This window comes from Vespula pensylvanica, chromosome 1 (genome assembly GCF_014466175.1).
Source record: "Vespula pensylvanica isolate Volc-1 chromosome 1, ASM1446617v1, whole genome shotgun sequence".
In the NCBI taxonomy this organism is placed as follows: Eukaryota; Metazoa; Arthropoda; class Insecta; order Hymenoptera; family Vespidae; genus Vespula; species Vespula pensylvanica.
In genome coordinates, this window is record NC_057685.1 from 4123188 (window position 1) to 4138110 (window position 14923).

Sequence of the window (14923 nt, forward strand, 5' to 3'; positions counted from 1 at the left end):
TTTATTGAATCTGAATTTTAATTAGAATTTAAATGTAATTGCAAAAAGAATAAATTGGTTGATTCTAAGCATTCATTTACAATGATTGTTATAATGAAAAAAAAATTGACGTTAGAAAACTGATATCATTTATGATTTATTAAGACTGTTCACATTTTTTGCTCGTAATGTATGCGATTTCAGCGACAGGTATGGACAAAATATGAACTTATAAACACAATAGGGAAACATTATCCCCACTATGTGTCTATTGTATCGGTGTATAAACTTGTATAAAAGTTACATTTCGACTTATTGTGGTGTGAACTATTATAAGACAAGGTGATAAACAGCTTTGAGTATGGAATATCAGGAAGAAGAAAATATCATTCGGATTAAAACCTATTCAGAAGTGAGAAAGGAAGATCTAGTATATGGCGGTGTTCGTACGTACATGTTTATTGCATGCTAATGAATAAGTACATTCAACATTCAACTAAACACAATTTTCTTTCTACTTGTCCAAAATATTAATAATATGATCTGTATGCTATTAGCAAATATTAAAAAGATTTTTCGTTAGTACATGGACTATATAAGTTCATTAGATAGATGTAAAAATATTCATGTAAAAATACGTAAAAGGAGAAAAATAATGGACCGTAAAAGATAGATAAATTTGCAAATATTTTAACTTTACATAATATATAAACTCGTACGTAATATGTTTAGATTCGTATATAATATGTATAGGCTCGTATATAATTTACTCGTACGTAATTTATGTAAACTCGTACATAATATGTATAGACCCGCATATAACATAATCGTTCGTCACTTTATTAATACTGTCTAACATATACGAGGATATTATTTTTTTCTTTAGATTTTTTTCTTAATTTGTCATTGACATAATATTCATTCGCAATATATATTCGCAATATATTGAAATATTTTTTATCATAGACGAATATCATATATCGTAATATTAACAAATACAAAAACTAGAACGAACTTATGACTTGATTTTAGTGCCAATTTAAAAAAGATGTTTTCTGTACTTTATTCATAATCTTTCATTCGTTTAGATTACTTTCTCATTATTACTGATTGTTATAGATCATTATTGCTCAAAACACCGTTTATATATAAATGTCGATTACAGAAATCCGCCTGCGGATACGAATTATATGATAAATCGAATCGACACTTTAAGAGATTTATTACGTTCGTATAGAAGATCGTATATTCTTATTGTTAGTTTATCGTTTTATTATTATTATTATTATTATTATTATTATTATTATTATTATTATTATTATTATTATCATTATTTCTATATACAGCCGTAATATGATTCATTTGAAAAGTTGAAAAGTTATCATTCGGAAATTCGATTCATATGGTCATTCATTAATACATAGACTTTCTGAGGTATATAAAAAATAATGCCGATCTTCGTTTATAAGAAATTCATATAAGAAGTCGACATCGATAAATTAACATTTCGTAAAACGTGTGTATGTGTGTATGTGTGTAGATATGTAAATCGATCATTCAAAATAGAGTTCTTTTATTTTTTTATCGATTTGTTTATATATTTCATAATTTTATTAATATTTTATAATATATCTACGCATTCATTCTTATTTAATATATGTTTATTAACTTTTTTCTATTTATAATATTCTTTTATTTTTTTCTTTTTCTGTTTTTTTAAACAAATTATGTACTTTTGTATACGAGTAATTTGACACACTTGGGGATACCAGTCACACGTGTCTTTTACGAAAAAATAATATCTATGTGATATGCAATTATATTTAGGAAACTATTATTGTACCTTCGCATAGTTAACTCAATCTTACGACTATATTAAAAGAAAGTCGTAAATAGGACGTATATTTATCGTTAATATATCAATTTTCGTTTTATAATGTATATTATCATAATCACTATACTTATAGCTTATGGTTCTTTTATTATTTTTATCACCGCTCACGAATAATCGCGCTAAGATATAAAGATTATTCGACTGTGTAACTGTTATTGATTGACGAAAATATTTTCATAAAAAGTGCGATACGAAGATAAGTATACGAGATAATATTAATAAATATATGGAATTATTTCATTTAAAGTGCATAGAAAAATCGCAAAATGATAATCTATAAAAAGATAATTAAAACATATTACAATTTTATGAGATTTAACGTTATTATGTAAAATCATAAATAATTAATATTGTATGTAGATATATATGTTTTTTCATTTACTTTAATATAAATGAGACTATGACGATCTTTGCATATAATTAATCATGCAAGAATTGTTAATATAGACATTTTTCTTTTTTTTTCTGAGGATTTATCTTCATTTAAATCTTATTTACAGATTATCAGTGCGTATAAAAAGCCACGTACTAATGCATCAAATAGCATTACTTTATCTATAAATCTTTCTTATAAGGCACGTACACGATAGGATTTTAATTCTTGATAATTTCTTTGTGATTTTATGCGAATACCGGATAAGTGTGTGTGTGTGTGTGTGTGTATGCACACATATATATATACACACACACACATATAAAGAAAGATTTATTTATTACATTAGGAATTAGGCGATATTTTTCGCGTATTCTTCGTAACGTTATATATGGAGATTTTCTTGGTATCCTTCCACCTCGTTGTACATTTTTCTCAAAGGATCTTTCATATTGTTAGGTAAGTAATTCTGTATACTGGGCGCTACCTTATTATTACCTGGAATTATTCCGTTTGCTAAGTGCGCCACACCATTTTGTAACATATGCGTCGTTCCATTGGTTATTCCATTTTGTCGGATTCCACCATTTTGTTGGATCCCACCATTTTGAGTCATCTTCTTTGCATTGTTGAGTACGCCATTCGTCATGTTGGTGACACCTAAGAAAGTATAATATTTAACGTAAACAAGTTAAATATACTTTACACTATATGTTTATGTATGTATATATTCGTTGTCCTTCATTTTTACTAAGTTAGAAAATCTTTTTATAATTATAACAAACGTATGAAAAGTTTCGTCTCGACACTGTAATCTGACCTTGAACTACGACGCCATTTAAGTTTTCCACTTTATCTATCGTCTTGCTCACTTGATCAGATACACCGTTGTTAACCATATGCCTAGCGAAACCATTCGCTATATTATGACCACGTCTCTGCTCTTCTGTCTGTCCCTGGGTTTCATTGATGTCATCGGGAACTGGTAAGTTTGGGTCTGTATCGTCCCCATATTCTTGCGACTTTGGCGATTCTGGTCCACGTGGATTATCTTCCTCTTTTCGTCGAGCACGTCGCATCAGTTGAAACAAAGCTTGCGAGAAATCCTCTTTTACACTTGGTATGTCTGTGTCACCGTCAATCTAAAAAAAAAAAGATTGAAGAACATCTTTATTAAGAATATTATCACATTGAATTGTTATCGCGTTGGATATTTTTATATCATTACACATACGATTACTAATCGGTTTTCATTATCCAATGTTTTCAACATTGGCAATGACATTTCTCGGAAGAGTTCCAATCTTTTCCTGAAAGCTGATACACTGTCGTCTAGTCTTCCTTTACCAAGTTGAAGCTTCGAACAATCTAATAATACTAACGGTGGTTCCTGTCCAAACTGAAATAAATCATTTGAATAGTGAATTATTTGACTCGTAGAATCAAATAATTAATAAATTTTATAAAGAATTTTACTTTATTCTCAAATTCTTGAACTTGGTTCAAATCTCTCGGATATCCATCAATGATTATACCATCTGTGTCACGATTCAAAAGAACCTGTTGTTCAACCAATGGCATCACAACATCTTGCGATACCATTTCACCAGCTACTATTGCCTCGCTAACAGTCGTGTTTGTTGATGCCATTCCTCTTAACAATCCTCCGATACTGACATGGACCCATCCTGGCATACTTTGAACCGCATGACTGCACAGTACGGCTTTATTGCTACCTGGTCCACCTTAAAAAATGAAAAAAAATTTGTTGAAGTATTAACAAAGATTATGTTTTCTTTAAATAAAATTAATCCATTAGGTATTCTTACCTATTACCCATATAAAAACTGGTAATCCTTTCCGAGGTTTCACCGCGGTTTTAGATGCTTTCGTATCTGTTTTAATAGGTGGTTCAGTCATTTCGACTACAACCACATGATCTTTTGGCGTTGATGTTCTAGAAATTGGTTCTTCTCTCCTTTCTACCTTTACCTTTTTAAATCGTATCACGAAATTTATTTAATTAATGTACTTCTCAATATATTTCATATTTGATCATTTATTTCAATTATTTGTACACTTACTTCTGCCTCTAACGATTGAGCCATTTTCTTTTCTTCCTCATCTGTAGTCGGTAATCCTAAAATTTTCATAACAGCTTCTCGGAAATCAATAAAAACTTCATTGGGATTTCGTTCTCCGTTTACCTTTAAATCAAGAAAAAAAAAAAAAGAAAATCGTTCGACTTTATCGAAAATAATCAGATTTATTTATCCTATTTATCTTCCTACCTCATACAACATTCCACTTTGATCGAAGTATTCCACAACGGGCATAACGTTTTTATAGAAATTGTGTAATTCCATCCTTGCTAATCCGATAATTACGTGACCGAGTTGAGCTCCAAAATCAATTTGTCTTTCGAGGACTTCCTGTCTCCATGAGACAAGGATCACACCGTTAACGATTTTTATCTGTGAATTTAATTATCCTGCTGATATAATAATTCGTAATGTGTATTACAATGAAGGAAATGTAAATGATCTTCTTTAACGAATGAAAGGAAAGACAAAGAAATTACGAGAAAGGAAGTCTTTATAACATCACGCGATTGATCATTTTAAGTAGTACTTGCTGAGCTCGACTTTCAAACAAGTGTTAGGTTCTCACTTAAATGGTAATTAGTCTACTATAAGATAGTTCAATGATCAGTAAAGTCCTTATTTGAATATATTACAGTGGTTTATAGTAGAACCATAAGTTGAGTCAATACGTCAATACGTAAGGAAAGTTATAGAATAAATATTACTATCGAAAGTTAGATACTAAAGCAATAATCTTTAAGCTCTATTAAATTATTTATTTCTATCTATTATTTTTTTAGATCATTAACAAAAAGAAAAGACACTTTACCTTTTCGGCGTATTCGACTACGTCCCGCATATTTCGGGGATATCCACTGACGAGAAAAACTTTGGCCTCTGGAGACATTTTCATTTCGAGCATGAGAACTTCCGATACGGTTTTACTGCTGAGTTGACCGAAATCTTGCATATCTGTGATCGAGAGGAGTTAACGAACAAAGAAAAATGAATTAGAAAGGGACAACTAGCTTTGAATAAAAATTTATAAGAGAACGTCTGTTCGAAATATTCATTAAAAAATCTTTATCGTTTATTTCTAATCGGTAAATTTCATTCACCGTTTCCAAGCGCATATTGTTGAAGAAGGTCCATCATGTTGATATGTGTTATTCCCTTCCTCTCTTGCATTAGATTATCGCAGTGTGTCACCTTACCACTACCCGGACCGCCTGATAAACAAACGATCGATTTTTTTATCGATACGTTGTTTAAATACAAAATGATAAATAATTCGCGAAACTAACCGAGTACAAAAATGACCGGAACCTTCGGCATTTCGAACTTAACAGGACCCACGTTTTGCTTCGTGAAACGTCCATCAGGCGGGGTCGCCAACAAACCAGTTTCTCCTCGCCATCTTCCTGTACTTCGAGCATCGGGATCCTCGAACACCTGCGATCCATTTTGTTGCTCTGCAAAATCATCGCCATCGAACGATAATAAATCGTAGAATAACTTTATTTTTAATGTTAATTTGCATTTTTCTAATGTACGCAATATTTCAACTTTTTTATGAACGACGTTTTCGAAACATTATTTTTTGTATAGAAATAGATTCATAAAAGAAATAGACATAGATATTATTATTAAAATAATTTGTTGATATAATCATAAAATATTTTATGAATGTAATTTTTATCAAAACGTTCACATACATAGATGATATTATATATGAATGAAGTGTTAAAAGTATAACAATAAATGTTTCAAATTATCGTCTTGATCGTCGTTTACATGCATATACGTGTACGTATACAAAAGAATGAATATAGAAAAGAAAAAGTGATAGTTTAATTAAATAATAAATTACCAATTAAACTGATCTACTTATGAAATATGAAATGGCTTACATACATTTTTTCATTTTTATCGGTAAATTAAGCGAGTAAACTTATAGATCAAATGCATCATATGCGTGAATGATCGATATTAAACATTGTATGACGTATTAAAACTTCAAGGTAACGTGCATCCTTTTCAAGGATATCAAGAACGATAAAAAAATATGATAGAATCTAATATCCATTGAAAAATTTCTTTTTACAAAAAGTTACATAAATTTTTCAATATTCGCTGTTAAATGAATAAAAAATTCTTAAAGTCAGTACATTCTTGTGTTTTAATAAACTCTTTGAAATTGACCACGTAACTCGTGCCTTCATGAAATATTGAAAACGACTATTCATGTTATACGCATTAATTCATATACGAACTTATTTAATTCATAAATAAAGGAAATCAATCTTTATGTGAACTTTTGAACTTTTCTATAAAAAGTAATTTCGTTTCTATATGATACGTTTCATCAATCTTTTCGTACGAATATATGCAATAATCGTTGATTTTTATATTGGTATATAAGCAAAAAATGAAATTAACAATTATAATATGTAATGATTGCAAGTGTTTCATAAATGTGACGCTTAAAAATGACTAAAATATTAGATATTCTTTTCCAGTCAATAGAAAGTATAGGATGGACAAAAGTCCTTAAGTGATTACAAAAAATCAATTATTCTTTTTTTTGAGATCTTTTGGTAAAAAAGTTTCTAGGTTTGTAATTTTTTCAATCTGGAAAAAATTAGCCTGAAAAATCTCGAAAAAGAGTAATCGACTTTTAACATTAGTTAGAACATCTAGGAATGGTCATATCTAGGAAATTTGGGCCAATCCTCTATGAGCTCATTCGACTTCTATAATTTCATTTGTAAGTCAAGAGGAAAGAAAATAACAAAAATGCAGTATAAAACATTCTGATGCGTGGAATCACGTGACAGACTTTTGTTATTGATATCGATATTTTTCATCTTCAATTTCGTTATCGAAAGATCCGACATTGAATACACGATCGGATTCTTTACGTTAGATGTTATTACCCTCGTATCATATTTTATGTATATGGTAATAACGATTTATAGTTGTAACGTGTACCTACTATCTTTCACACTATAGTGGTCATAGATAATTTTCCTAGAAGTATAGAAAATTCAATACTTACAGCTACACGATTTTTTTCTCTTTAACTTCTGTTTTTGTGTGGTCTTTTTTTTTTTAATTTTTATCTTTTTATATAATCTTAATTAATAACACCTTAATATGGATAATTTTATAATCACAATTCATGTTATTAATTTGATTATAATTATGATGTTTTATGATATGATCATAATCATATAAAAAATAATAACGATAAAGATACATTATGATATCGTTATGATATACCTAATCGTTGTAATTATTTCTCGTTTTTATCCTACGTTTTAAGAAATATTACGTAAATGTCATAATATTAGAAAAGCACATAAGGAAATTGAAATATCTAACGTCATCGTCTTCTTTAATAAATCATGGTTAGAATATTGATTAGTTTATGTGACTTAGTCTCGTTACTCTTTTCTTAGACCGTACGAATGTAGAAAGCTGAACAACAATTTAGATTAAGATCGATGATTGATTAATTTTTTTTCAAGTCGTTGACTCGATCGCTTTAATGAAAATTTTTTGCTTGATTGTTCACTCTCTTTCCCTCTCTCTCTTCTCTCTCACTTTCTATCTCTCTATTTTTATGTCACACGTATGTTTTATTAGAAAATGTTTAGGTATTTTCTTTACGGTCTTAGGAAGGTCTGTTTTCTTTGATATTACCTTGACACACGATTGACCTAATATTTTCTATTATTTTAAAAGATATTAACAATTAATTATGATAATATTAATTAGATTATAAGTTTGATTATTTCGATATTGATAATCATGAAAGTCAAGTTTTCAGCGAAATTTATATCTCAATTTTTGTCTGACATAAATGGATATGTTTGTGTTTACCAGTTGCGACAATGTTTTAATGAGAAGTGTCGTGGAGGGAAGTTACTCGGCCAGTTGCAATATTGATTCCTTTAGGTGACTCATACCTGTGGAACTTTCTCTTCATCGTATAACCGTCTTAGAAAATAAAATGAAGAATGTACAATTTATTATATTGAAAATGAAAAAAAATAAGAAAAGAAAAATAGCAGAAAAAATATTTGATTTTATGTGAACAAAGAGATCTTCGAGATAAATTATTTTGTTCGAAGATGCCGAAATATTTTCAGATTTACATTTTCAGACAGTATATTTTTTTTTGTTTAAAGAAATTTTAATCGAGAGCATATCAAATGAAACATTTCCTTAATTATCATTTCTATGGGGGAAAAAAAAAAAAAGAAAGTAATCGTAGTAGTATTCGCATTAGTGAAATTAAAAATATATATGCAGGAATTAAAAAGTCGAAGGTTAGACTCTCGTTGATACGTGGTGAGCGTTCATAAAGTAAAAATGTAATGTCAAGTGCAACCATGGGTCACATATTGTGTTGCATCTTTTATTTCCAATATGCAACTTCCTGTTTCCTTGGGAAGAAGATACGAGATAATTGCAAATTTGAAAACGTACGTACTAATCGATGAAAAATAATCGATGAAAGAATTGTAAAATGTAAACATTTTGGAAAAATAGATTTCTTGTAGATGCATGTAAACGAGCTGATAAGATAAAAATGATTGAAATATAGGTTGTGACAATACTGACCAGTGTCCAGGCAGATGCCCATAGTAGGTCGTTCGACTAATCCTTCCACGGCCATTTACTCACATGCTTGCAGCACACGCGATCACTCTTCGTTAATAAATACTTCCAACACGTGGAGAATTTTTTAAAAAAATCGAAACACTGAACGTTCACGAATCTTACGATTCTCACATTAGAAATAGCCAAAGTCATTAGGTTCCTTTGAAGAAGAAACAGTTGATAGAACCCTTTCAACTTTTTTCACTACTTTTTCATCATTATTTCGTGGGCATTTTTTTTATAACATTAGAATAATTATCCAAAAATAAAAAGAAAACGACACATTTCCTTGAATCAACCGTGAAATTTAATTTTCCCACCAACGAACAAACGTCCGTAAGAAGGTGGCGTCTCTATTCGTAAATTTCTTCTACACTTTGAGTCGATTTGACGAAATTTCTTCAGTAAGCTTCTCAGGACGTAACTTAAGATCAGTACTATCCACATGTAGTAGATTTCAAAACAAATTTCCTTTAAATTCGAAATAAGTTCATCGTATCTTTCTTGATTGGTCTTCGTCGTGGATCACTAATTTAAAAATAGTGATTAGAATTTTATTAAGATCAAAAGCTTCTTCTTGATCTCGATCGATGACACTCTCCAAACCCGTAATATAATATAAGAAGGATGGATAAATGAAGAAAGAAAGAAATTTTTTAAACTTTGTTTTTTTTTTCTGCAAAAGAACCTTAATCAGCTTGATTTTGCGTCACGTTCTTCCACTGGGTATAGGTAGAAATCGTGTATGTGTTATCCGTGACCCTGAACGTCAGTCGTGCTTTAAAAAAACACCGAGCTTCCAATGGTCTACTTTGATTTTAGGAAAAAACCATGTGGATCGTGGAGAAAAGGCTAAGAAATATTCAACGTTCTTCTTGATGTCCGAGCTTCGAGTATGACCGAGAGCAAATTACTACACACACTAGAGCTTTTCTCTCAACGAGTACTGTGACGATACCATAACACGACTTTACATCGGTACAAATAGAGGTCGTCGCAAGCCACTTCGCGTCGTAGTCATGGACACCGCGCAAGCGCTTGCAAGCTCTCATCGTATTCACCCTACCCTCTTGTGTATACGTGTGTGTACATACTTACACACATACTCTACATATGCTTACGTTAATGGACGGAGTTTTCAGAGTGTTCGTGTGTATTTGAGCATCCCCATTCTAAACGTCTGTATTTCTCTTGGTCTTTTTTCTTTCTTTGTCTGTCTCTGTTTTTATGTGTATGTATATGTACACGTGTGTGTGTCTGTTTCTCAGTATAGTTAGGCACGCGTGCGTGTGCAGGTTCAATGTCAAGTTCCCCTGCCGTCGGCATGCGACTATTCTCGAACAAAGCTCACTGCGAAAGTCTAGAGATCTATTATAACTGTCTAGGTATTTAATTGAAATTGTTAATGAAATCTTGTTTTTGACTTTATTTTCTCCATGATTTTTATACACATCTACGTATATACAAGTAATTGAATGAGGTGAGAATATTAATTAGGATATGATTAATGTATAAGGATCTTCATAAGATATTTGTAGGTCACTTTCGTTCCTTCTTAGAAATTAAATCCTGTGAATTTCTTGTATATATTTCGATTATTGTATCTTTGTTTCTTTATTTGTTATTTGTTTACATTTAATTGTATAAATATTATACGAAAAAAGGGGCCAAGGAAAATTTTTTTCCTTGGAAATGGCCGAATAAATTAAAAATTTATTGAAATCAAGGATTATAAAGTCTGACTTATACGGTAATAAAGTCCTATCTATGTTAATTATCTATGTTATGATTACATATCTAAAGACAATTTAACCCACTTTATTGAGTTACAGTTTGGAAAAACGATTACTGAATGTAATATGAACATACCTAAGCTTAATAGCAAGTTAATGTATCTTGTGTAATAATTTGAAGGTTAGATATATGTATATATAGAATTAAAGTTATCCTTGACGAAACAATCTTAGAATTCTTTAGATTCAAGCGAACATAATTCTCTATTCTTATGTTTCAATGTTTCGATGATAATGAAAGCATTTCATCAATGAAACTTGTATACGAGAAACAAGAGAAAAAAAATTAGAAGATAATACGTTTTTGGAAAAGAGTAAAATAAATTTTCTTTTATTTTTATCTCTTTTCTGATTTGACGAGAAAAATGAATTTCTAATCGAACATGATCGATATTTCGATGATGTCCGATGTATTTTTTTAGGAAAAAAAAGTAAAGTAAATGTTTTCGCATTTCTTTTTATTTCTTTCCTCATTCGGTGAGAAAAAAGGAATTTTTAAGAAGACATGATCGATATTTCGATGATATTCGATGAATTAAATGACTTTAAGAATGTAAATCTTACACAGTCAAGATGATCTATTCAAATAACATTAGGATGTACACGATCGTTTGGTAATGATTTGACAATTATGGATTTCACGATAATCGGTTGGATTATTATTATCCATAATGGTATATCTCGAAATATTAAATGATATGATGTCGTACGATTTCGATTATCCTTTTGTATGTTTTCTACATCGAATAACAAAGGGGGAGGATGAAGACACCCTTTATTAGAACGAATAAAATATTCAATAATGTATAACGTAGCTTGAAACATTTAGCGGTTCGGTATCGATTGTTCGTAAGGATATCGAAAGCTATTTATGAATATATGTATATGTATATATATATATATATATATATATGTATCTTGAGTCTTCAAAGGAAATTTCTTTCGTCATCATTTTATGCGACCGAATAATAAAGCATAGATATGGAATTTTAATGAATTCGTTCCTTGCAAATCGATTCAAAGGAAACGTTTAAAAAATTCGTCAAAGTAATCAGAGTACGGATATATCTATATATATATGGTAAGGCCATATAACAACCGATGGTCGCCATATTCTATTAACATATATTGACGATTCTTAAGAAGCTGATGACCTTAGTAATGACCCTGATAAATGCTAACTTTCTTGGTTCTTAGCCGATGGATGAGAAAGCAATGGCGCTGACAATGATAACCACGTATACGGGCGGAATGTCTCTAAGGTTAAATTATTTAAAACTGTAATTCGCCTACAGCTGTTTCTGTCCCATATATCTATGCATAATTCTTACTTGACGAGCTAAGTCGGTAGCAACGTTGTCCCCAATGACGCTATTTCTTTTTCTTCACCATCACGAATTCTTTTCTGATAGGTAAAAGACTGATCGGTTTATCAGAGATATCACTGGTACTTCATTATCAATAATTCAAACCATTTCAAATCGTTTAGAAATCATAGTTGATAAAAAATATCTAATCTCTTTCTTTTTTTTTAAGACATCTTTTTTTATTTTTTATGTAGAAATTAACATCTTTATTGTAGAGAAATATACAAAGCATTTGTTAATATTTTTTATGTAAAAAATTCATAAGAAGAACAGAAATTTTTTTTAAATCGATCAAACGTTAGATCAACTAGTACAAACTATGTTAAACATAAGATCGATTCTTAATGCGTATTAAAGAGCGTGAGCATTTACTAGAAATGAAAGAAAGTTCTTTGATTATATCCAACAAGTATTGCGAATTGTTAAAAAGGTCAAAGATGAAACAAAAAATCTATTAATCCGTCCTCGGTATCAAGACGTATGTAATTTCTATGAAAATATGGTATATGATTAGGTTTATAAAAATTATACATCGTTCCGATAGAAAAATATACGGATATCTTTTTGTAATGCTATAAGATATTATTATTTAATAAAAAATCTTATTTTTAAAATAAATATAAAGAAAACAATATTAATTAAAAATCAATAGTTAAGAAATCTTCGCTTTATAAGAAAACCATTTTGTTTATACGATCAGGTACTGACAATTCTAAGATTTTCATTAATCCAAAATGTTAATATGATTAGTTAATTATATTAACACGATTCTTCTATATTCAAATAAAAGAAATCTTTTTACTTTCTAAATCGACGTGATTCTTAGTAAAGATAACTATATTCATTCTTAAGAATAAAAAGGAAATCACAATTCGATAAAAATAGTTTCTTCATAAAATATTTCGTATCGTGGAAGAGTTCTCACATTTTTTGCGACTTCTGTAGTCTTTCCTTGATATATTTGCGAATATACATATTGCTCTCTTGCTTGGAGATTATTCCTTACGTTTTTCTTTTTTTTTTAATGAAAAAATAACACAACGATAAAATTTCATTAAAACGCTTAAACGAATGTCATCTGTTGTTGTATATTGTAAAGGGAATCGTCGTTGTCTCCGAAAGTAGTGAGAAAGCATGTAAAAGGATTGTTATTAGTTCTATCGTTGTTTCTATCATTATTGCTTATCCAATAAGCTTTTATATGAGCAGTTTGCGATTTATGTTTCACGACTAGCTTCACATCAGGATTTCGTTTACGCCATTGTATCAACGAAATACAATGAAACCTGCAATTATATACAATATTTATAGCACGTATATTTATAATTATAAAATATAATATAATTATGTATAGCAATGTTTATAATCATATACAATGTTAATTGTATAAAAACAATGTAGAATAATATTTTAAGTGAAGATCGCTTTATTATTTGAATTTACCTAATAGTGATGATGAGCCATAAAAAGAATGTAATAACAAGCATACAACAAAGTACAGCGAGACCAATACCTTCCCAAAAACCGAGTCGTGTGTATGCACTCGCACCGATTCCACACAAATAAGTAGCCACTACGCATAAAGGCGTGAGTACTATCAAACAGATCACATCGCCCGTGATTCCTTGTGGTCCATAAGCAGTTTTACTGCTCCACCATTGGTAACACGACTAAACAATTTTTACATGATCTTCAATACAATTTTTATCGATTGAAGTTATTTTATTTTCCTAAATATATCGATGATAATTGTAATTACCTGACACAAAGGTTTCTTCTTTTTCTCGATTACAAAAGCATACTTGCAGATTTCACAGTGATCGGTGTTCGACGAGGATAACCATTTTTCTAAACAACTTGTGTGTATCAAACCTAAACTACCGGTGCAATCGCATGGATCTATTAATTCCTCGGTACTGTCGTCTGCTTGATAACAAAAGGTTCTGATCTTTTTTTATACGGATATTTAATATTGTTGATTTATCATTAAAAAAAAAGAAAGAAAGAAATTAAAAAGTTTAATTACATTTATTAAGTTAGATATCTCGTGAATATAATGATCGATAACTGATTATTGTTATATCAAAAACTTTTTCATCGAGACAATGAAGATAAGATTACATTACTCGTTAAGTGGACACATTAAAAGTAGTCTTATATAGATCTTTTGTCTTTACGCCGATATGCACGTTTATCATATAAGAATGATCTCAAGACAAATTAAAAATAAATAAATAAGTAAGTAAATAAATAAATACAAAATAATAATAAGAAAAAAAGCAATACCTTCGTGACAAATTCGACAATAAACAATAGACTGGCAGCTTCGTTTATCCGGCGTCATGTTAGGTCGGTAGAAAGACGACAAAGTTGTCGAGGAGACGATCGTTCTCGGTTGGTCCGTCGCTCCGACGGCGACGGACGACGTAGTTATTGTTGGTGCGTTGCTTCGTTTGGATTCCATCATATACGTATACGTTAGAACCGTTCGTTATCACGTCTATTATCATGAAATTATCGCGGGAAATGGCAACACGTTCGAGACGCAGGATGTTGCCGAATACTTTTTGCGTTTACCACGTAAAAGCAGTCGTGTTTCGAAATATTGCTTTCCCTTTAACGTCTAACTATTTAATAGTTCCTTACTTTGGCATACCTTTAACGACACACAGTTATCCTTGACATTGACGACAATGCCAGGATGTTTTGTTCCGTTCGCTAATAAACGTTCGGACTTTCGATAATATTACGATGGAATTCTAGCA

The 14923-nt window shown here is 30.2% G+C and overlaps 3 protein-coding genes across 6 annotated transcripts in view; 1 reads left to right on the forward strand and 2 right to left on the reverse strand.

The window, feature by feature from the left end:
* LOC122630720 (mucin-5AC) overlaps positions 1-14923 on the forward strand; it is a 53777-nt gene continuing 38854 nt past the window's right edge. The window contains exons 1-2 of the transcript XR_006327552.1: positions 1-425; positions 5131-5264. The gene's annotated coding sequence lies outside the window, so the exon portion shown is untranslated. Of the gene's footprint in view, positions 426-5130 lie in introns of the transcript that reaches the window.
* LOC122630795 (adenylate kinase isoenzyme 5) lies at positions 421-9834 on the reverse strand. 2 transcript variants are annotated; one of them, XM_043815710.1, is made up of 11 exons: positions 8960-9834; positions 5635-5802; positions 5449-5559; positions 5160-5302; positions 4538-4720; positions 4331-4453; positions 4076-4238; positions 3723-3991; positions 3481-3645; positions 3067-3388; positions 421-2906 (listed from the first exon to the last, which is right to left on the reverse strand). In XM_043815710.1, exons 1-11 carry the CDS (start codon positions 9012-9014, stop codon positions 2632-2634), a joined length of 1977 nt encoding a protein of 658 aa, XP_043671645.1. In that variant the 5' UTR covers positions 9015-9834; the 3' UTR covers positions 421-2631. The 2 variants fall into 2 exon arrangements, with proteins under 2 accessions (XP_043671645.1, XP_043671655.1); XM_043815720.1 differs by lacking the exon at positions 5449-5559.
* Positions 11720-14922, reverse strand: LOC122630873 (E3 ubiquitin-protein ligase MARCHF3-like). Of its 3 annotated transcripts, none has more exons than XM_043815882.1 (4): positions 14445-14917; positions 13918-14084; positions 13602-13828; positions 11720-13444 (listed from the first exon to the last, which is right to left on the reverse strand). In XM_043815882.1, exons 1-4 carry the CDS (start codon positions 14623-14625, stop codon positions 13222-13224), a joined length of 798 nt encoding a protein of 265 aa, XP_043671817.1. In that variant the 5' UTR covers positions 14626-14917; the 3' UTR covers positions 11720-13221. The 3 variants fall into 3 exon arrangements, with proteins under 3 accessions (XP_043671817.1, XP_043671826.1, XP_043671836.1); XM_043815891.1 differs by having other exon boundaries at positions 11723-13444; positions 13918-14081; positions 14445-14916; XM_043815901.1 differs by having other exon boundaries at positions 13338-13444; positions 13672-13828; positions 14445-14922.

What these genes read in the sequence shown, in the direction of transcription:
- LOC122630795 (XM_043815710.1), bottom strand. Translation starts at nt 9,014, where the DNA reads ATGGCCGTGGAAGGATTAGTCGAACGACCTACTATGGGCATCTGCCTG. An exon ending in GGGCATCTGCCTGGACACTG is followed by an intron (nt 5,803 to 8,959) that starts GTCAGTATTGTC and finishes ATGATTTTGCAG; the next exon opens with AGCAACAAAATGGATCGCAG. An exon ending in ACAATATGCGCTTGGAAACG is followed by an intron (nt 5,303 to 5,448) that starts GTGAATGAAATT and finishes TCTCGATCACAG; the next exon opens with ATATGCAAGATTTCGGTCAA.
- LOC122630873 (XM_043815882.1), bottom strand. Translation starts at nt 14,625, where the DNA reads ATGATGGAATCCAAACGAAGCAACGCACCAACAATAACTACGTCGTCC. An exon ending in TTGTCGAATTTGTCACGAAG is followed by an intron (nt 14,085 to 14,444) that starts GTATTGCTTTTT and finishes TTTGTTATCAAG; the next exon opens with CAGACGACAGTACCGAGGAA. An exon ending in AGAAGAAACCTTTGTGTCAG is followed by an intron (nt 13,829 to 13,917) that starts GTAATTACAATT and finishes AAAATTGTTTAG; the next exon opens with TCGTGTTACCAATGGTGGAG.